The following is a 22,321-nucleotide window of genomic DNA, read 5'->3' as shown; positions in this document are numbered from 1 at the left end:
AATATGTAGTTTGTGTGTTATTTTGGCGATGTTTGATGTTTTGATGTGTATTTCGCTTCTTTTGGCTTGTTTGGTCCTTGTAGGTTCCCGTACCGGTGTTTAGCAGCGTGACTCCGGAGGGGCGGTGCAACAGTTTTAATAGAAAAATAGTGAGTGAATCTGAGCTGATCTCACTGCTTCTTGTAATAATGAGCTCCTCTGACATGAAGATCATTACTGTGGTCGGCAGGTGAGCTAGAAATGTTCGTGATGTTAAACTCTGCTCCCAGGTTTTTATGCTAGTTTGACTGTAACGCTGTTCGTCCTGTTTGTTTGTTTGTTTTGTTTAGTTATTTTGCAGGTAACTTTAGTTTACTGACTGTATTGTATAGTTTCATGCTTAAAACACTTCTGTGGACTATCATGAATGCATGTTTAGATTCCTTTGCAGCTGCTTTTTCAGCTAACCAAGCTGATTTCCTGACCTCTTGACACCTTTGCAGCTGCCCTCTCATTGACTTTTCATTATCTTCCTTGCTAATAGACTAATAGCTGCATTGAGGCTGCAACATTAGAGCCTCCTTTATGCAGACATGTGTGTATTTTCTGCTCCCTGTGCATTATTTCTACACACTCAGACCTCTGAAGTGAACTCTCGTAAACCTGGAAAGTAAATACTAAACGTCACAGCTAAATATTCACTCCTCCTGTCACAAGTTTTCAGAGTTACTTGCAGTTTGTGACTTGCAAAAACATGCAAAATTCTTCAGTAATATGCAGACAAGGATATCACCACCCAGACTCTTAAACAGAGCAACAGCAAAACCTGCAGGGCAAGTATGTCAAGGAAAGCATATTAGTAGGAGGGACGGGTTATAATAAGTTACATAAGAACCCTAAATATAGAGATAAGAGCAACAATAACAAAGCAATAAATAAAAGACAATATCTCATTAAAATCCTCTAAAATAACAGTCATTTAAAATGAGTGATGTGACCTGCAGCTTAATGGGAGAAGGGATGAAGGACTTAGAGTTTCGATTAGTTCTCCTTCTCTTACCTCTCTAACTGTGCAGCATGAGCTGGTATGTATGTATATTTAATGTATTTATGTATATTTAAGAGTGTCCATGGAGGATGTGAAGTGTTTTATATTTACAGATTGTTTAATGGGATTTTGGTTCACACACACAGATCAAGCATCCTAAGTGTCCATGTTGTGTGTGTGTTTCAGTGGACTTATAGGCCGCTCCTGGGCCATGGTGTTTGTCAGTGGAGGCTACAGCGTGAAGATCTACGACAACCAACCGGGCCAGGCTGCCAAGGCCATCACGGAGATCAGGTCAGTCCGACTACACAACACTGCAGCCTCTGTCCAGCATAAACCGTCATGTAACGCAGTCTTATTCAATGTAATGTTCCCACTTATGTTAGTTATAGGCACACTCATCTTTCTCTCTGCATTTGGATTACATTATGAAGCCTGCTGAGACCATGTACGTTATTTTGGCCTCTACAAATTAACTTTAGACGACTTGTCTGGAAGGTTGAGTGAATAGGAACAGTGTGTTTAAGGAATTAGTGTTATTTTATGTTATAATAGCAAAGATTCCCCGTTTATAAAGATAAAATGTGCTCTGAATTGCAGAGAAATTTACAATATGGTTGGTCACAGTATCTGATTTGATTTAGCTCATAGTTGTTACATTGATAAAAACATTAAAGGGACAGTTATCTCCCTCCTGTTAGAGTTTTAGTGCCTTTTGCAGAGGAAATATAGGAAAATAAACTGTAGTCTGTGCCAGTGCAGGGGAGCTGGATTCCTTTTGCTGTGTGGTGCTCAGAGCACCTCGATTCTAAACAACCATGTCATTATATTTGTGGTGTTTTTTAAGCACCACAAACAAAATCCCACTGAGTTCCAGTTATCAGGTAGAGCTGCAGCCAATATATACAGTCAAGCAACAGTCCGTCTACATCAGCAAGTTCAATTTAAGGCTTTTTAGTTTTAGTTAAACTTATTTTGCAATAAACATAAAGATCAAATGTAAAAATATAGTGAATACATATGCTGTCAGTTAAAAATAACACGTACAACAAAATGACAATAACTTGTTAGGTTAAAGAACATTTGTCCAAATAAGTTTAATAATGTGAAAAGAGAATTTAAGACTTAAATCCTGAGAAGAGGAGAAATAACACAAGCTGACTTTAGAGACTCTTTATCATGGGATGATTTTACACCACAGCTCTGTGATCTCCTCAACACTTGTTGCCTTTCGAGTCAACAGGCGTCTTTGGCTGCACAACACGAAGAGAACATTAACAAGACTTACTGACCAGCCACCTCTGGCCTCTCCTGGCTCACGTGGGCCCTCCCTCCACACGGCCATCACATGATCAGCAACTTCCTTTTCCTATAGGACCACATGCACAAACACATGCTCTGGCCTAAAAACTCATCTCTGCTAGTTAAACATTACTGTGGAGTGACAAAGGGCTTTTGGTGAAAACTACCATCAGAAAACAATCTAATATGAAGAAGTTCTACAGCACTTGAAAAACTGTGAAGCAGGAACTCCATTAATTTAACTTCAATTCATCTTGTATATAAATATAATATATCTGCTCACACTTGTCTGTTGACCAGTAGACGGAGTCACTGAGCTGGTTTCTTGCCCAACAAGCTGTGAGGAACATAATTTACAAACAAATCAATCAAATCAAATCTCCAATACTGCTAACTCCTCTGATACTATATCCTCAGGATAAAAGCTGCTACTGTGGGCAGCTGCCAGTTAATTTTGGTTTGTATTTTGGCAAAAGAACCAACCTGACAGCATTCAGGCATTAATCACAAACAAACATTTAAAAAGAATTTACTTTGAAGGTTTCTGGCTCAATGGCTCAACCTGTTCACAACCATCCGGAGTTTATATCTTGGTGACAATCCCTCAGACATTAAAGGAGTCGTGTTACATGTCATACAGGATATTGTGTTTCCTGTAAAGTTTCTCTCTCTCTCTGCGTCGGCTCAGGAAGCAGCTGGAGGAGCTCGGGGAAGCCGGCATGCTGAGAGGAGAGCTGAGCGCCGCGCAGCAGCTCGCCCTGCTCAGCAGCCACGACGACCTGACCCGGGCGCTGGAGGGAGCCTTCTTTGTCCAGGTGACCCTCCAGCACAGGCCATCCTGTCTGTGTGTCCCCCTGCACGCTGAGGCCAAGGGGGGGCGACAGGCAGATTAGTCCCTGCTGATTTCTTTGTCTTCATCATTCACACATTTGACACGTGGATCCTGGCTGTGGTCGGACTGGGAACGTGGTGCCACCCGTCACTTCAGCGTACACGTGTTCAAATGTGTGACCCAATGGGAACACTATAATAATAATAATGATAATAATAGTATATATTTTTAGTATTTTATTTATAGAGCGCTTTTCTTAAAGCTCAAAGACACTTAAAAACACTCATTAAATATATAAATATACTGTAACAGTTTATTTATTATTTCATCACACCGTTAAGTCGTGCACTCTAAATAAAAGTCAAAGCGAGCTCAGTGAGCTCAGTGAGCTCAGTGCACCATGTTCTGGCTTCTAAAGCTGCACTAATTATCCTCCAGGGGGAGCAGCATCATTGGTTTATCAGTGGCACATATTGTAGGATGTCTCAGCCACTGCTGATCACATCCTGAGTAAACCTTGGCACATCCCACAGCTGGGTTTTGGTACTTAGTATGAAATGTTTCAGGCAGCCACAGACTAATTACTGCATGTTATTCACGAAATAACGTGATGGTTTACCACAGAAATCACGACTGACCTCAGATTGTGCATGTTTTTTATTTTTAAACTATAAAGCATCACAGCATTAAAAGGCACTTTTCTGTATACGACTTTTTGCTGCTTCAAATCAAAACTTTCAAAGTTTTCTGGGACATTCATGAACTGTCTGTCATATAAACTAACAAATGTAGAGTTTTCCTTTAACAACAGGCTCAAGAGGAGGTTGTTACAGCAAGTTTATTTAATTTGTATTCACACAGTTCAAAATAATATATTTTATTTATATTGTGCTTTTCGAGGAACTCAGACACTTTACAAAAGGTGATTTATACACATCTGCAATTCAAAGAACAGGAATAAGAATAAAAGAGGGGGAAAACACATGAAAGGAAAAGATTAGAGTCATTAGATCATTTAACAGAAAGCAGTAGAGAAGGGTCCAGAGTTGAAGCTGAACACAGTCAGAGCTCCTTCTCCAGAGCTGCTCTGCTGCTGAAATCATTACACAACATTTTAACATCACTCGTCTCGTCCCTGTCGTGATGATGAAAAACACAGACCCAACAATGGAGACTTGCTTCATCACACGATCTGCCAAAAAAAAAATGCAAAGTTAACTTTTTAAGCCAAGAAAATCTCCTGTACGGCACCCTGAGTGACTGAAGGCAGACAATAGCGCTCTTCATCGCAGTAGAGCTGCTCGGAGCACAAAGGGGGCAGATGGGGCCAAAATAAATCAATCCTCTGCACTCTGAGTTCATCCTCACAAGAAACAATAGAGGACTTATTAGGAACAGGGAAATGGCAGGTAGAAAATGTGAAGCTTTCCTTCTCAGGTAGTCACCTCCACGTTTCCTGATAGCGTGACACCATCTGATGCATGTTTCACCCTGATATTGATCACGGCTGCTCGTGTAAAGGCTGATATTGATAATCCGTCATCGCCTGCTAGCTGCATGGTCTGACAGGTGCAGGAGCACAGTACAGGACATACCACCACCTCACCTCACTCCTCAGATACATAAAATACAGGACAGTATATAGAATAAAACAGATTTCAGACTTTATTTAAGGACTGGATGTGATTTTATGTGTAAAAGTCTGTTTTGGATTACTTGTGTTGTTTTTGTTGAACGTAAAAACCTTCGTACATACTCGTACTGTTAATGAGCGGAGCATCACATTATTATTACGCAGCTATGCCGCTCGCCCAGCCAGTTGTAGCAGTTCTACGCGCTTGATGGATGCCATTTTAAGACCTTATTAGCACTCACAGCCACTCCTTTCCAGCACAGCACTCTGTCAGGGTGGTGGATAGTTAGTGGTAGAAAGTGTGACAGTATGACTTCAACATGTTTGGTTGTCTTGCTGTTTACTTACCATAGAAACAGCGTACGTAATGTTTATTTCTTGCTGTGATTATTTAAGTTCGTATCTTTGCTGTGATGTCCCGTCAAGAAAGATTGACAAGTGTACAAACTCAAGGGTTCACTCAAATTACAGAAAGTAAAAGCACAGAAGTGTTATAGACAAAATGTACCTAAAATATTAAAATTTACTCGTTCAGCAGATTACATTTTATTATGTTATATTATTAGATTATTAAGTGGATATCACCATGAAACCTCCTCTGGTTTATTACTTACATTAAGACAATTATATTTTGTATCACAAGTTTTCTCACAGTTTATGTTTGAATATGCAAATGAGTTACTATTTTACTAAAATATGAGCACATTTCCAGAACAGAAATCTGAACTTTGGATAAAGTTCAGATTAAAGTTCAAAATTCTGTTTTGTATTGACATTTTAGAACCAAAAGGTTTTTACAGTGGAAATGTTCCTTTTATTCCTCCATAAATCAGAAAACTCTGACAACATGACTTGTTTTTAGGAATAGAATGTGTTGTATATGAATCAGGCTCTGAATGATATATGATATATATCTGTAAAATCGTTCAGAATACAGAGAGGAATAATACTGCTGAGTGAGAAAAAAAAGTCATTTTGAGGAAATGGCCTTTAAAGATATGAATTTAGGAGAAATCTGCAGACACGTGGACAAAGTGCAGTGGAATAAACCCCTAGATGTGTTTCGGACGTTTTCTTCTCACTAGTCTGAAAGAAGACGTGTTATGGAAGCACAAAATATAAAAAGTGACCAGTGCATGAAAAACCCATGTTTTTGCATGTTGTGTTTCGCCTTAATACTGATGAATCACTGCCACCGTAGCAGTAAGTGGAGATAATTTAAATTATCTTAATTTTTAATGACAGTGAAGTTCGGTAGTTTAAACCGGTGGATCCCAGCTGAGGAGTCGTATCTCTCCGAAAGGTCACAAAATAAATCTGAGGGGTCCTGAGATGAGACAAAAGTCTGTTCACATTTTGGACTTTCTTTGATCTTCATGGATAATTTGATCTCTTTGGGATTCAGTTATTTTAGTGAAAGGATCTGAAGGATTAGAGGAGGAAAACTCACATCAACACCTCAGAGACATTTGAGAAAGGACAGCGGGGCCGAACAGGACCAGCCACTGGTTTCATCTGTAGCAAACTGTATTTTAAAAGCTTATCATAAGTTTGTTTTTTTAACTAATTACTAAAGGTGTTAAAGGAGTAAAACGTTATTAATCCTCTAAAATGCAGTAGAGTAGAGGTATAAAGTTGTAAAATCACTTAAGAAAACTGTGAATACCTCAAAATCACACTCGAGGACAGAACAAAACGGCCAGAAGTAACATTTACTTGCTGTGTTTCAGGAAATTAAATGATGGTTAAGCTGCGTTTCCCTCCACAACCCACCTTGTGTTTGTGAGCATCTGTAAGTGACATTTTCCCCATATGTATGTATGTGTGTGTGTGTTGTCCAGGAGTGTGTGTTTGAGCAGCTGGAGGTGAAGCAGAGCGTCTTCCAGGACATAGAGCGCCATGTGGGAAAAGACGTCATCCTGAGCAGCTCCACTTCCTGTCTGGTGCCGAGCAACGTCTTCTCCAAAGTCCAGAACAAGAGTCGCTGCCTCGTCTCCCATCCGGTTAGTGCTGCTGCAGTCCAGAGACGGGCTTTCAGCATAATAAACCAGACCTGGAGGGTTAATAATTGCATTTTACTGTCTTAGTGACTAATCAGAGGGGCTGTCAGACACTTCTGATGATAAAAACTTTATTTTCTAAGATTTCCAGCACTCGGCGTGTTAACAAACGCTGCGACACTGTGAGTTAAAATGACTGCTGGGATTAGCCGTCACTCCACAAGTGCTCTGTCCTGTTTTTTCTGTCAGTGCGTCTGTTTCTGACGGTGACATTGATGTATTTTAGTTTAGAAAGGTGGTGTGTGGTGAACTGAGATTTAAACAGGTTGTAACAAGTGTGTATCACAGTAACCCGTAGCAGCAGCAGCACCCACTGAATGATGTGTGATTGTCCTGTGATTCACAGGTAAACCCACCCTACTACGTCAAACTGGTGGAGCTGGTGCCTCACCCAGAGACAGCGGCGACTGTTATGGACACCACCCATTCCCTAATGACCAAGGTAAAGATCCCACATTACACAATCGAACCTGCAGAAGAGATGCAGAGTTTTATCTTATTGATATTTCGATGGTCCTCTTTTACAAGGAAGACCTGGCCGACACAGCAACCTAACAAATTATTACTTATCAAAGTTATGAGGCATCAAAGACACTCAGACACTCAGATAACAAAAGTTATCAGTGGGGTTAAAAAAAAAAAAGGTAAAGAAGATATTTTGTCTTTAATTAACACTGCCTTTTATATTTGGCTTATTATTTTAACCCAAACCGTGACCTTTTCCTAAACCTAACCATGTACTTTAGGTGCCTAAACCTAACCAAACTGCGTCTGAAAACTGAAAATACAAGTTAACTTGTATATTTCAATTTTAAAATGTTTAAAATGAACAGAATCACCATCTCAGCATGGATTATTTGTCTCTCAAGTCTGGTATTGTCACTATAGTCTCAAAGTCTCTGCAGGCTGAATCTCGGTGAAATCATAGACTGTATATAAGAAGTGGCCATCGTGACATCATCCGTTGGTTTGTGGTTTGAAGCCTCGAGTTTTGCTTCACGGGCGTCGCCATCTTGGTTTTACGGAGCCAGAAGTGGCGCCTCTGATTGGCTAGTGACAACATAGTCCCATCCTAAAGCATGCCCTGCTTCATCATCTATTTTCCTCTAAATGGACCATAATTTACTAAAAGAACATCCTGCTGTGCTGAAGAAGACTGTAAACTAGAGACTGAGAGCAGAAACTCATCAGGAAAATGTTCACTGAGCCGATAAATCATTTCCTCATTGACTTCCATCCAATCAGACTTCTGTTTGGAGCCAGTGGAGTCGCCCCCTGCTGGACAGTAGAGAGGATGCAGCTTTAAGGCTTCACTGTTCAGACTCTGATTCTTCGTCCACTTCTTTTATACAGTCTGTGGCTGAAATAGAAGGAATTCACTGACTTCCTGGAAGGAGGCAGTAATGAAAATCATGTCAAACAGAATCTCATTGACGTGACGGTTGTGTCTCGGTTCAGGTCGACCAGGTGCCCGTCCGGCTGAAGAGAGAGATCGACGGCTTCGCCCTCAACAGAGTGCAGGCGGCCATTATCGCAGAGTCCTGGAGGCTGGTCCAGGTCAGTGTCTCGGTGGTCTCCGGGTCCAGTATCCAGGGGGTTCAGTGTCGAGGACTGTACAGGGAGCTACTATCGGACACGACGGACATAATTAATGCTGTGCCGCTAATTAGGCCCATCTTCTTTCCACGCAGTGCATGATGGTATATAGTGATTGTTGGTGTACTTCTGACGATGCACTGTGGAACACTTTCTGTAAAGATTCTCACTATACATTCAGACAGCTATACAAAATGGTGAATCACTAGTGAGTGATTTTGGTCACAAACGTGGTCTCGTTTTGACCCGTAAGTAAACCAGCCATGTTTTTTTATGCCTGCACGTTGGCGACATTGTGTTTTGACGCGATGTTTCAGGAACGTTGAGGAAAATCCTTCAAATTTGGCACAAACGTCGAATTGGAATTGTTACGCTAATTATGACAAAATTTCACACAAATGTCTAATAATAAGATAAAGTAGTGACTTTTTATATCCAAAATATCAAAGGTCGACTTAACTGCAAACTCAAAATATTCTGCAGAAACATTTTTCTGGATGTTTTGTCACTCAGAGAACAGAGATGGAGGTTGTGACCTTATTTCACATTTCACCATCATCAGTGACTCTAACCTCGGGGTTTGGACAGACATGGATGGTTTGGTGGAGACGTAGAAATCACGAGGCAGTAATTCTGCACTGCTTTACCTCTGACAGCGGTTTGAATCACACCTGAAAATATTACCCAGGCGGTGACACATTACCATGTGTTTGCTCATTTTTCCTTTTAACCTTGTTTGATACCAAGTCAGGATGGAGGTTTGAATTATTGTGATTGAGTGATTTGGTTTTTTTTTACTAAATAGCACATTGTTGGTAATATGCTTATTTAACAAAGCTGCACTTAAACACCAGCGGTCAGTTGCATAAAAAGAAACTCTGACTTAAAGTATACGTAAAGCCAGACTTGCTGTAGACACTTAAATATAATGTAATAATAATAATAATGTAAGACGCCTGTTGGCCTGTTGTGCAATGCATTATGGGTAAAATAAGATACATTACTGAAGACACAAAATGGCGGCTGCAACAGTGACACTTAGGAGTGGAAGACTGACATGTTTTATTTCACTCATTACTGAGCTGTTTAGTGAAACGAATGGTCGGGATGGAGTTTCTCTGCCACACAAAGAGCTTTCGTCTTGGTAACCACACCTCTGCAGTCAGTGACAGTCAGTAACATGATTAATGACCTCAGTGCGTCAGCCAATAAAACGCCACATAAAATAAGACTGATGCTAACATTTGGAGCGCAGCCTGAGCCCAGCTTAGCCAGGGGGAGAGCCGGCTGACTCTCCTACCTCCAATTAAGTCTTAATATTCATGACAATCTAATCTAATCTGACAATTTAAGACCCAGACTAGTTTTAAACTTTTTAGTTCCCAGCTCCTTAAATCTGACTTCAATCAGCTTGATTTGTCTTTAAGTGTATAAGATTTGATAAATGTCATAACTACACAATACTAAAAATCAGTTTCCAGTAAAAACAGAACATTTTGGTTCGTCATTTCAACGCTGTCAGGCGCAGGACCTCAGAACATCCCACAGGAGTGTATGTGTGCATGTTTGTTATGAATCCTGGACGAGTCTCAGTCAGGCTTTGTGTGGCTGATGGTTTTTTTGAAATGGAGGCAGAAAAGAGGAAGCTGCTTGTCAGCTCACCTCTGCTATAATCTCCACGGCATCCTCACGAAAAAAGGAACGCAATGAGAGTAAACGAGCTTTAGCCTCTGATGACAGGCGCCATTACCGGATCACTCAAGGAAGAAATGTTCAGGATGATGATGAGGAAGATGAGTGTGATCGTGACGATCGTTACCTGAACTGAACTCACATGGACTGAATCACTGTGATTCAGGTTTCAAGTTGCCCTCAGTTACCTCACATTACCTCCTTATGTATATGTGACAGCAGGACTTTGTACTTTAACTTCTCTACCAAATATTTGGTGATTCGTTCTTTGTCTCTTGCTTCTTTCTTTTGCAGGAGTTCCTGCCTTTTTGGCTGTTTTTGGTCCTTTTTTAAAGGGCTTTTAAATTCAGGGTTCCTCCTCTAAGTCAAACATAAAATTACCCAACTTTTCCACCACTGTCCAGGAATAAAGAGTTGAATCTAGAAATGGAACATGACATTAGAAAATTGTTAACATTACTAAAAAGTTATTTGTTTGGTGAACAAACACATTTTTAATTCCCTGATTTTCCATGACATGCCCCATTAATTCATTACATTACGTTACATAAATTAATAATGCCAGGATTGAATAACAAAGTTATAGAATATGCATATTGTTGTAAGATGTAAAGGCTTTGTGTTAACAGTTTAGCTCACTGAACGACGGCCTGTCCACAGATTTGAGAATCATGTGTTCTTCATGTTGAGTAACTCCAACGCTACTCGACTTTGATCACGTGCAGTAGGTTCACGGACAGGTAGACAGGCATTTCGACAAAACAAAATGCTTTAACAGCAACTGACGTGTTTTTTGTTTCCTTTTTTTGTCAGATTTTTGTAAAAGCATTTGATTTGTTGATTGGTATGTCTCTGTTTTGGCCAAGAGACATTTCCTTAATAGACAAAGACATGTTGGAGCTGGGAGGATGGCTTGAAACAAAAAGAAAGAAAGCAAAGTTCAAAACGTGCCAGTACCAGACAGAGGTAGTTAAAGGCCAAAGTGAAAAAAATAGGTTTTTAGCTTTGTTTAGAAATATTTAGTGAGGCAGCTCCCCTGATATCTGCAGGCCGAGTGTTGTTTCATCCCCTGTGTGACCCTGAAGAGGAACTGTGTAACTCAGAGAGCCCTTTCACAGCTCAATCAGCCCATTGTGTCCTCGTCCCTGACATTACTGTAATCTACTAAGTTACAGTGTGTCACTGCACCAGATGGACACGAGTGTGAGCCTCACACACACACACACACACACACACACACACACACACACACACACACACACACACACACACACACACACACACACACACACACACACACACACACACACGATAAGTCAGCTGCACGTAGCAACAAAACTCCACAAAGCAAAGACTTGACTGAAACTACATTAATCATGACACACAGCAAAAAGAGGCTGAACACGCGATGTTGTCAGTTATCTCGGAAGGAGAGGCCACTAAAGGAACAAGGAAATATCAATTAATTAAAAAGAAAATGAAACAAGAGCAAGAAATATGTCATTGAAAGCCAATATAAACATAGAACTTTTTATTTAGCCAGGAAAGGAATGAGATGAAATGGATGAAATAAGAAACCACAGTGACAGATATTAAAATGAAATCATGTACGTGACCTTGTAAGTGTAACGACAGCTGAGAAAACACTAAATAGGATAAAGACAGACGCATATTGAAAAATATATTTTACTTGCCAATGGTGGAACACTACAGGATGACTACAGACACCAGAAACTGATGTGACTTTAAGCTTGAATGATTTTTACACCCTAGAAAGAATTATTTGCAGCCCTGATGGAGGATGAATGCATGCAGGGGACGTTCCTGCTCTGTAGCACTAATGATCGGGCTGGTTCATCATGTGCGTTTACAGTTCTTCACACGATTTTATGGCGACAGAGGGACGAGGCTGCGCTTGTTTCTTTTGCTTTTGCTGCTTCATTGTTTCCTTCTCATCAGACTATCCTTCATTTTCCAGTTTAGCTGTCGATGAGGTGTGTGCAAGCAGCTTCATTTCCTTCTTTTGGACTTTTAAATGTTATTCCCCAGTAGTTATTCCTACATTGTTGTGCTGTAGCCTACAGACATGAGGCTAAAGTGAAAGTGAACCTTTTGTCATCAGTGATGTTAAACTGACAGCTTGGCGCCACCAATTATTAAATAATATCAATGAAGTTACGGGATTATGAGTGCAATTGTGAGTGTGCAGGGGGTGTTTCATTTAGAAAACTGACAACATGGTCTTTTCCATCAGAGCTGATTGCTCCCACCCTCAGTTAATGCTTCAAATTGCACCAGAAGTAGCGACTAGTTGTCCCTTTCATGCATGAATTATGATAACCTCAGTCAGGATTTTTATTTATTTATTCATCTTTAGGCATGATTTTAAACCTATATTTTATAAAGATATATTTACATGTCCAGTAGTTGAAATATAGCCAGTGATGCATGATGTACACTTCAGTGGACATGTGATTAATCATAATTTCCACACTTTTACCTGCAAGGGCTTGTTTTTCTAGAAGGTTTGAACAGAAGAAAATGAGCACCTTGGTGTTTCTGGCTGTCTGTCGGCCATCTTGGCTTCCCACTGGGTAGCAGTCAGTGTATGAGATGATGCAGTAGCTTCACTGTAGTGGCTGATGTGCAACTATGCCATCAAAAGTCATGCGTATACAAGAAAACAGCGTTTGAATAGCTGCACACTGCAGTGACCTCTGTGATTGAAAGGGTTAATGACTCCACTCTGCCAAAGATCACTGAGGGAAGTCATGAACTGACAGCACTCCATGTGAAACAATGCAAGCTTAAAAGCAATTGAACAGCTTCCAAATCAAACAAAAAGTGTGATGATAATGTGTGTGGGTGAAATTAATCTGTGTAAGCAAACAAGTGAGGTGAGCGTGTCTGCGGCTTGTCGTGACCGCAACCGTGATCGGAAAGAGCACAAACTGTTAGAATAGGCGGGTAAACCTGATCACCTTCTGGGTAACGTTCATCTCTATGGCACATGCGTTCTTTAAGGATCATTACAATACTGTTCTTAAAGTCGAGCCATCGCCTAGTGAATCTCCAAGACTCGCCAACTGAATGATGTCTTAAACTGACAAGCATGTCCTGCTGAGGTTGTGCAGTAGCCTGTGGAAACATGCGTCTAACATGACATTAACGTGTTCACAGAAGGAAAGGGAAACCATAACTTCCACTTTGTTTGTGTCACAGCTGATTTAGAGTCACATCTGATATCCGTCTATCGACTGCAGGGTGAATTTTTCTCAGGCTTCTTAAGATAAGAACAAATGTAATTCAGCACGGTGAGCCTGCAGTAAATTCTACCTGTGAGAAACGTACTTACTTCCAGATTTGTTGGGACTGTCAGAGACGTGTGTCTGTTGGTCTGTTAGTCCAACACTTTTATCCAGACTATCAGAGATCTGCCATGAAACATTCATGGTCCTCAGAGGATGAATTGTACCGTCTTTAATGATTCCTCTGACTTCCTTCTGCTTGATACTAATTTCTTATTTAATCGCAGGTGTATTTTCATACCAAATCAAATATTTCAGCCTCCTCAGTAGACCCTTTGTCTGGCAGACATGCTGGCTTGTCAAACCATAGCATCAATCATGGCTGCATTCCATTTAGTCGAGCCAGTTCCAGGGATCTGGTGTCGTGCATGCTCACTCACATGACATGGCTGGTACACTTAATGGTATGGACAAATCAAAATGTGTGCAGCTGAAAAGGATCTATAGACACATTTCTTGTTTATACTGAATATTAGATATAGAACATGAATATTTAATGGTTTTTTTCTGTCATGGAAGTTCTTCTTAAGTTTCCTGACACACCAACCCGACATGAAGCAGTGACGAAGGCCGACTGCTGCGCCCCCTCACGTCGCCTGTGTCTGGTCTTTAACCTCAAACACCACAGCTAATGGCCAACTAGCACATGAGCACCTGCATAAGTCTCCACACCAGCAGGTGGCAGTAGTCTGTCTGGCTGTCTGTCTGTCCCCGTCTAATGTTGTGATAACACCATTGAGGCAGCGCCGCTAGGCAACATGGACGCCAAAAGGCTCCTCACTGAAACACCGGTACTGTCGGCGTCCAGAGGCCAACCGAGACCAATAATTAAGCTTAAGCTAGCAAGTGGGTAACATCATGCTAATGCAGGAAGTGTGCGGCCGTTGGGAGTATCAACGTTTTCCCCAGACATAAAATTACTAACAAAATCTCTTAAACAACTAAAATTACAAAACTTAAAATCCACCAAATAATTAAGTCATATTCATAAAGGGAAAACCCAGAGGCTGCAGATATACAAACCAGAAACAAAGCAGCGTTTCTTAACCATTTTCACACCACTTTTGTTCATAGTTTCAACATGCTGAACAGCCGAAAAGCCAAAGCCATGGAACGGCCCCACATCAGCTGATGGCCGACCGCCGTCTAAGGCAGAGTTTTATTAAATCATATTGTTGGTTGTATTTGTTAGATACAGATATTATAGAGTAACGGGCATTATGGGAGGAAAAGTGACAAAGTCTTTGACATCTGTTTTCAAAAAATGAAAGCGATAAGAGTTGTTTGCGGAGAGTTTGCAGAGGAAGTTCAGGTGTTGCACAGATGAACAGAGGAACTTTGTGGTTCACTGATGAGCCAAGTGGGTCCACAGTCTGCTGAGAGCCCTCCATAGTTCAGCCAAGAAAACGGCATTTACTGCGAGTAACATAACATCTCTTCTGAGAATCACAGCGGTGGGTGTACTTCGAGGAAATGAAGCAGAGATTACTTCGTCCCCGGCCCTCCTGAGTCTCCTGGCTGTAACATAGCATCCATGCATGTGATATTTGTGTCTTCACACGGGCCTGTGGAAGCTCAGACTCACAGCTACATGACAGTCCATATCGTGTGTGTGCGGATCACTCTCTTGAGGAGAATTAACCCCCTAGGGCACTCTTCGGTCCAACCTGACACAAACGCCACTTTGCTGTTTAAGTGTCAGACTTTGGCCTGGAGGGAGCTCCTCCTGGGTGTCCTGATCACCTCAAACTGTTCACAAGGCAGCGCTGCACTAACAAGGATTCATGTTTAAACCAGGTTAAATCCTGGTTTAACTTTAAATTATGTTGCACAAACTTTAAAACTATCTTAAAATGAAGGATTAAATATAGACCTCTCCTTACAGTTGTAAACCTGGATTAGGTTTAATGCTGTTGCACCAAAACTTTAAACTCCAATTTAAAATGTGATCCAGTTTTAACTTTAAAATCACACATGAGAAGGTTTAACTTTCAAAATGGCTGCCTATTTGAGAGCAAAATAATCGAGCTAAGGGACGGACTCAACTCAGTTAAGTTTTACGATGCTGTCTAAAAAAGTCTAAAGGACAACAAAGAGGCGACAATGGAAAAACAGGATCACAAATCAAACCACACAGAGGTCATTTTATAATGTAGAGCCAAGTGTGGACGAGGAACAGTTCAAATGTGTTTTTACTGACTTTTGAACCAATGACATGGACCTCCTAAAACACAGCTGGTTCTTTTCTGACGAGGTTTGAACAAAAGGTTTGGGTGACGGTGACACAGTAATATTAAGGGCGTCATCGTCACAGCCATGTGAACCTGCAGAGCATTCCTTCATGGTGACGTAATAAACAACCTGCTGGCCTCTTTTCAACAGAACCAGCGGTCATCCTGTGGTTTCTGACTCTCTAGTAGAGGTTTAGTTAACATAAGAAACATCCCCTGACTGCTGCTCAGAATTTTAAGCAGATTTTGAGCACTGTTGACAAACTTGCGCGACAGGAATGACCTTCCTGCCTCTTAGACAGCTCCCCCTGTTAAAGTTGATGAACAGGTAAATCCTGAACATTCGTCAGCCTCAGTCGTCGGGTATCTGGGCCCGGCTCTTATAAAGTCATGTTGGATGTCAAAGGCATGCCTCTTTTATTTTTGTCCCCACTGGAGACAGAGATAAGCTGTGAATCTGTGCTGCTGCGTGAGCACAGAGCAGGTGAACCAGATGAACCAGCTGACCTGAGCTCCACCTCACTGTCCTGCTGCATGTGTCTAAAGTGAAAGTATTTACACTGTAGTTGGGGGAGAAGGTGGATTATCAGAATATGCTGGACCAGATTCACGTTTCAGCACTGATGAATTGAAAAATGAAAGATTAGAAAAAGTAATAATATTGATAATGTTTTAACGTGCAAAAAGGTTAGTCCTTCCCATCCGTTCATCCATTTCCTTCCACTAATCTCTGGTCTCCTACGTTACTGAACACGAGCGTAAGAACCGAGGCGCCGCTTCAGTTCGTCGAGGCAGCCGAGAGAAAGTAGGAACCACAAGACATTTTGACATCATTAAAAGCAAGTTTAGTTTTCCTTCACCAGTCATCCAGAACCACCTATGTGGTAAGAATTAGTTCCACTAAGCCGTTGTTTGGTGTGGTCGGTCACTAACAGTAACTTCTTTGTCACTAATGTGTCTTTCTTCAGGGTGTTCGATATGCGCTTAACAACAGGGCTGCATCTTTGTCTACAGCTCAGAACGTCAGATGTGACCAGAGGTTCGGCACTGAGCGCCGAGGCCTTGCGGTCCGTCTTACGTAACAGGGACGCCCCCCTCACCCTTCCAAACACAACCACACACTCAGAAAACGGGCCTTGAGTCAGGGCCAGCGACAGAAAGCAGAGCGGCTGAGAAAGCGGCCGGTCGCCCCCAGTGATTACCGTGGAGAAAAGACCCCACCCACCGGGCCGCTTTGCTCAGATAACAGGCCCGTTGTTGGACGCGGGACGCAAACAAAGACGACCCTGTCCCTCTCCTCCTGCTCACCCCGCTCTCTGTCTCCGTATCCAAGCTTTGATTTCCTCTGTGCTCGGCCAACAGGTATCTCTAACCCAAAGATACCTGAACTGCTCCCTCTGTCTGTCCCTCCATCCATCCCTCCATCCTCACTGCTCCGCCATAATAATCCTGATTACACACAATTGGCTGATTAGGGAAACTTTATATGGTGAGAGCAGTCTGATGGGATCAAAGGGAACAAACCTCGGGGGGTAAGAAGCTATGACTCTGCTCAACTGCCAAGAAAAATATGCTCTTGAGCCTTTAGACTAAATTTTGAGCTGCAGTTTTACTCAAAACAGAGTTACGTTTGCTTGTTTCTAACTCCATCACCATTAAATCCTCCTACAAAAGTATTTGTCTTTAGATCCAGTCGCACATTTACTGACTGATTCGTACCTTTTTTGTCAGGAATGCAAAGGGAGATTCTTGTAAATGAAGTTGGTAAAAAGGAGCCAAAGTGTTTGCTTGTAAGTTTTGATTTGATTTGTTTTTTTTCCTGCTCTTTCAGGACGGCGTTATCTCCGTAAAGGACATCGACCTGGTGATGTCAGAGGGGCTGGGAATGCGCTACGCCTTCATCGGTCCGATGGAAACAATGCACCTCAACGCACCTGAAGGTAAAAATCCCTCTCTGCTCCCAGTTTTCGCTCAAATAACCTGAAGCTCAACGCCCAACATACTTCTTGAATATTTAGTTTTGAGTGTTTATTTCTTAATTTGAGAGACGGAACAGTAAAGAGAAGGAAAGACGACAACAGTATCACCAAGGCGTAACGATGAAATCAGGTTTTTGATTAATAAAAATAGGAACTCTTGGCCTTTTAATTTCATGTTTAACAGCAACAAAAAATCCTTCCAATTCAAACTAAGCAGCAAATAATGTCATTGTTCAGGTTCAGGTCTCAGGTCAGGAGGCCACGCTTCTGTTGCTTGTTTTTGAGATGTGGTTTCTCATTTTAGCCATTACAGATGTTTCCTTTACATGTTTTTTATCTGTCTGTGTGAAATAAGAAATAAACAAATGGGTCAGTAGGTTTTACTAAAATCTTTCTTTCTTGGTAAGGGGGCGGACGATGTCACACGAAATAGAGATAACGAGTCGTAATATCAGTTATTCCAACACAATCACAACTGTTTAATTCCAGCATGTATTTGCAGCTTTGATTTCCATTCATTTACATAAAATAATGACTTCAAAACAAACTGGAGTCTCACATGACTCACGTGTGTCGGCTCAACATACGTGTGCTGTGTGTCGGACAGAGAGAGAGAGAGAGAGAGAGAGAGAAACCTCAGGGAGATGGAGAATATCAAAGGGGAGTGTGAAACCCAGAGTAACCCTGGCTGTGTACACACGCAGAACAAAGCGGCCTTTTGATGGGAAGCGATGAATGCACTCCCTCACACCAGTAATCTAAAACTCGCAGAGCCCACATCGCAGCCTTCAGACCAGGTGCCAGCCCTACCTGTAGTTACTTTCTAACTGGGTTTTTTTTAGTAGCATGATCGTGTTCTCTACAGATTGTTAAAACCTACTCCTGATGTGACTTCCCGTCCTTAAATCATTCCAATCAGATACCGGAGCACTCAGGCTCCCCGTCTCTCTCTCTCCGCCTGTCTGTCTCTCTCTACGCTGCCTGAATCACTTGGCTTTTGTAAACCGTGGACCTGTACAGAATAGTATTATCATTTAAAGGGCTAATCCACAGAAAAACATGCTGAAATCCTGAAATGTTTGCAGGATGCTCTTTTACGGTGATCCAGTTTCTCCACCGAATAGCGACGTCAGCCAATACAAGCAAAAGCTGAAGCTACGGCTAACAGCGCTAGTACGGCTAATGTTAAGAACATCCTGGACAGCAGAGAGGAGGCTTATGAGCAGAACAGATGTGTTTATGGACACTCGGGTGACCTTTGGAAACCACTGACTACATTTACATGCACAAAGTCTTCCAGTTTTTGCACAACATTCCTACTACAGTAAGCTGATTCCATGGCTAATGAAGATTAATATTCCACTAAGCCGAGCAGAATAATTAATGTGTTGTTTATCACATCAAGTGGAAACGCATCCTCGTTCAACCAGCCTCTTGAAAACGTCAGAGTTGAGATGTTTGCACACGTCCAAAAACCTGATGATGTCCATGTTTAGCAGCAGGTGTGTTTGTGCAGCATCTCTACCTGCAGCCCTGCAGACTGGTGGCACACACAGCCGACCATAAACTGGAAAGAGGCCGAGTTTACGGTCACAGCTCTGCGTGTCCCAAACTAGATAATAGATAATAGATAATAAACTAGATAATAAAGCTCCAAAAACCTGAATAACATCAGCATCTCTCACATCATAATCGGAAATTCCTACAATTGGAATGAGACCATATTGGGAGAAATATGCTCTTTACATTAACTGTATAAATTCTGATTATCGCCCCGTTCAAAATAATGGTGCCATATTACAAAACATAATCAGTGCAACGAATCTCAGCTGTAACAAGCTGAGATTTGTGATTTTTTTTACTCATTTTCACGTCTGCAGAGTTTTTGTTTTTTAGAAGTCTGCTGTTCACTGGACTCATCCTCTCTGAACATGAACCGTGGCCACGTGTGATGCTGCCGAGCTTGATCCTCGATGCTTTATTCTCACCAACGGCACACAAACATTTATAAATAACATTTGCGTCTTCCTCCCACACACAGTCTGTTGTTTGGTTGAGGGTGGATGGTACTTATCGCACCGCCGTGTCACACACCGTATAGTTTCATGTAAACACTTGGGATAAAACATGGGATAGTGAAATGACTTTTAAACCGTTTAAGTGTTCAGTTTTCTGGCTACATCGTCATCTTATATATGTTTTAAATAATGTGTCACACTTTTAAATCTTTGGTGTGAAACTTCATTTCAGTGCGACAGAACTGCTTTAACTGGACGCCCTCTGACCTGCCTTCATTAAAGAGCTGGTGTGAAGTAATTTGGGGACGTTGTTCTTTTTTTCCAGATTGCTCCACACCGACTTTATATGGCCTCAAAGATCTGAGTCCTCACCCGCCGCGTTTCTTATCACAGGAATGTCAATAAACCACACGGCGAGCCCTCTTTACGATATCTTTAGTCGGGTCATTAGCTGTTATGGGGACCCGAGACGCCTCACGGATCATTAGCTGTGTTTTGTCATTCTTTTTACGTCCAAATTCAAACGTTATTTGACCCACAATCATTTGGTTGCATGCTGGTCTTAATTATCAGAAACATCCGTTAATGAATGGGGCTCGTCAGACATATATGAGGATTTTATGAAGTGGGATATCAAAACTGTTTTTACGTTAATTTTAATTCATTTGCAGCTCAGTTAATAGAGTTTTAGTCCATAGGTTTCAGTAGAAGTGCTAGTTTTCTACCTTCTGTGTAGCTCATTAGCAGGAAATCCAGAGCCCTCATTTACTAATCTTTAACAGTTTATTTGAGCAGCACATAAATCATTCATCAGCCAAAGTCCGTGTCGCCTACATCACAGATAAATTATTAAAGATTAATCAATTACACAGATTCTTCCCATGATGGGAAGATACTGAGGCTTTTATATTTTAAATTTACAATCGACTGTACTGGATGAATGTGTTGGTGTTTAGACGTTGTGTGTTTGCAGGTCTGTCTGTGTCACAGAGGAGGGTGTTGTGGGGTGTGGGGGGGGGGTAGGTGGGTAAAACCAGATCACATAATTTCATTTTGATCTGTTGAACTAATCAATACTCTTTAGTCTTTTATCTCTTCTGCCATTAAGCTGCTGAACACAGAACGTACCATTTTAAATGACTGTTCTTCATACTTCGGGGTATTTTTAGGGTTCTTGTAGTAACTTGTCCCTCCTACTGTCTCTTGTCCCTTGACTTATTGATTTATTGGTAGTCTATTGTATGTATGGATCTATGTACTGTTAGAGCTACAAATTAATTGGCCCCTTGGGGACGAATAAAGTTGCCTGAATCTGAATCTAATTGGAGGTGAACACTGGTTGTACAGTCCTGTGTGTCAGGAGGACGTCTGAATCTCATCAACATCTTTAAAGAAGGTCATCACTGCCACCGTTAAAGCCACCTGGCCGAAGATTTGTCTCCCCCTCCCCCGTCTGATCACCTGTCCTCCCACAGGTTTGGGAGACTATATGAAACGGTACGGAGAGGGAATACAGAGGGTCCTGACCTCCTTCGGGCCTGTACCAGACTTCTGCGGCGAGGGAGCCAAGAGCATCGTTGATGTGAGTGTGGGCACACACATAATATATGTAAATAATATCAATCAAAGCAGATGATGGTGCCTGATTTTATGACTTCTGATCCAGTCGGATGAAGAGATTGTTTGTTGATGGTGTCTTTAGTTCTGCGTGACTGAAAGTCAAAGAGTTCCTTCTCACCGGACACTAAAGAGCTCCCTCCTGCAGCAGGCGTTACCCAGTCACATGCCGTCACAGGCGGTTTAAAAGTTAGCCACACAAGGTCATCGTGTGAGGAATTTATCAGTGCAATAAATAGTTTAAAGTGGACTAGCTGAGAGAGGACTGGTGCCCGCTCTAGTTTTCTGGTGCTTTTTGCCTCGAGGATACTGAATATCAGCCGGTCAAGTTGTGATTAAAGCTCTGAAGGCAGCAAAGAAACTGTGATAATGGTTCTGAATGGTTTTTGTGTGTGTGTTAAGTAACTTTAAACATGTAGCACCTTTCAAGTTCAGACATAAAACACAATGAAAACAAAATAAAATTGCACAAAGCCAAAGATCAGTCACACTCAGCGAGCTGCTGCTCAAACTGATCGTGCATCTCATTAAACCTCAGGTGTACATAAGCTCGTGCTCATGGTTTGTTTCCTTCCCCGCCGTCCGCAGGAGATGTCTGAGCTGATTCCCGCCGACAAGCAGCATCTGTCGGCCCGGATGGAGCGGAGGGACCAGCTCCTCATGGGTCTGGCCAAGCTGAAGAAATAACCCCGAGATCAGCAGGCGGCGGCCCGAAGTCAAGAAAACACGACGGTGACCGCCGACTGATAACAGGAGCCATTTTAATTCACATCATCAGTGTGAACGTGTCCTTTTTTAAACTCTTCTCAGCTTCCTGAGTGTTATTCCAGCACAAAATAAGAAAAGAAGAATCCATGAAATGTGGCGGACAGATAAGACGATCAGGACCAGTATTGAGGCGATTAAGAGGCTGAATTAAAATCAATCATGTTGCTCTGTGTAAATTAATTTGTCTGAAAAATGTGGAAATTGTGTTTTGATCAATAAAAATAATGGAAATCACACGTGTATATATATGTTTTTATA

General features: G+C 41.6%; 1 protein-coding gene across 1 annotated transcript; it reads left to right on the top strand.

The window, feature by feature from the left end:
• Positions 1–140: 140 nt before the first annotated feature.
• Positions 141–22,297, top strand: cryl1 (crystallin, lambda 1). Its single transcript, XM_070838149.1, has 9 exons — positions 141–229; positions 1,214–1,321; positions 3,018–3,144; positions 6,636–6,797; positions 7,201–7,296; positions 8,313–8,411; positions 17,513–17,621; positions 21,154–21,260; positions 21,884–22,297. The coding sequence occupies exons 1-9, from the start codon at positions 189–191 to the stop codon at positions 21,980–21,982; spliced, it is 948 nt and encodes a 315-aa protein (XP_070694250.1). The 5' UTR covers positions 141–188; the 3' UTR covers positions 21,983–22,297.
• The last annotated feature ends 24 nt before the right edge of the window (positions 22,298–22,321 follow it).

The sequence above is a fragment of the Pempheris klunzingeri genome, chromosome 10, assembly GCF_042242105.1.
Source record: "Pempheris klunzingeri isolate RE-2024b chromosome 10, fPemKlu1.hap1, whole genome shotgun sequence".
Classification (NCBI taxonomy): Eukaryota; Metazoa; Chordata; class Actinopteri; order Acropomatiformes; family Pempheridae; genus Pempheris; species Pempheris klunzingeri.
This window is presented reverse-complemented; position numbering and strand designations above follow the sequence as displayed.

Bases quoted from the DNA above. Each gene is read 5' to 3' on its own strand.
- cryl1 (XM_070838149.1), top strand. From the start codon at position 189: ATGAGCTCCTCTGACATGAAGATCATTACTGTGGTCGGCAG. The intron at 8,412-17,512 runs GTCAGTGTCTCG...CTGCTCTTTCAG, and splicing joins AGTCCTGGAGGCTGGTCCAG to GACGGCGTTATCTCCGTAAA. The intron at 17,622-21,153 runs GTAAAAATCCCT...GTCCTCCCACAG, and splicing joins GCACCTCAACGCACCTGAAG to GTTTGGGAGACTATATGAAA.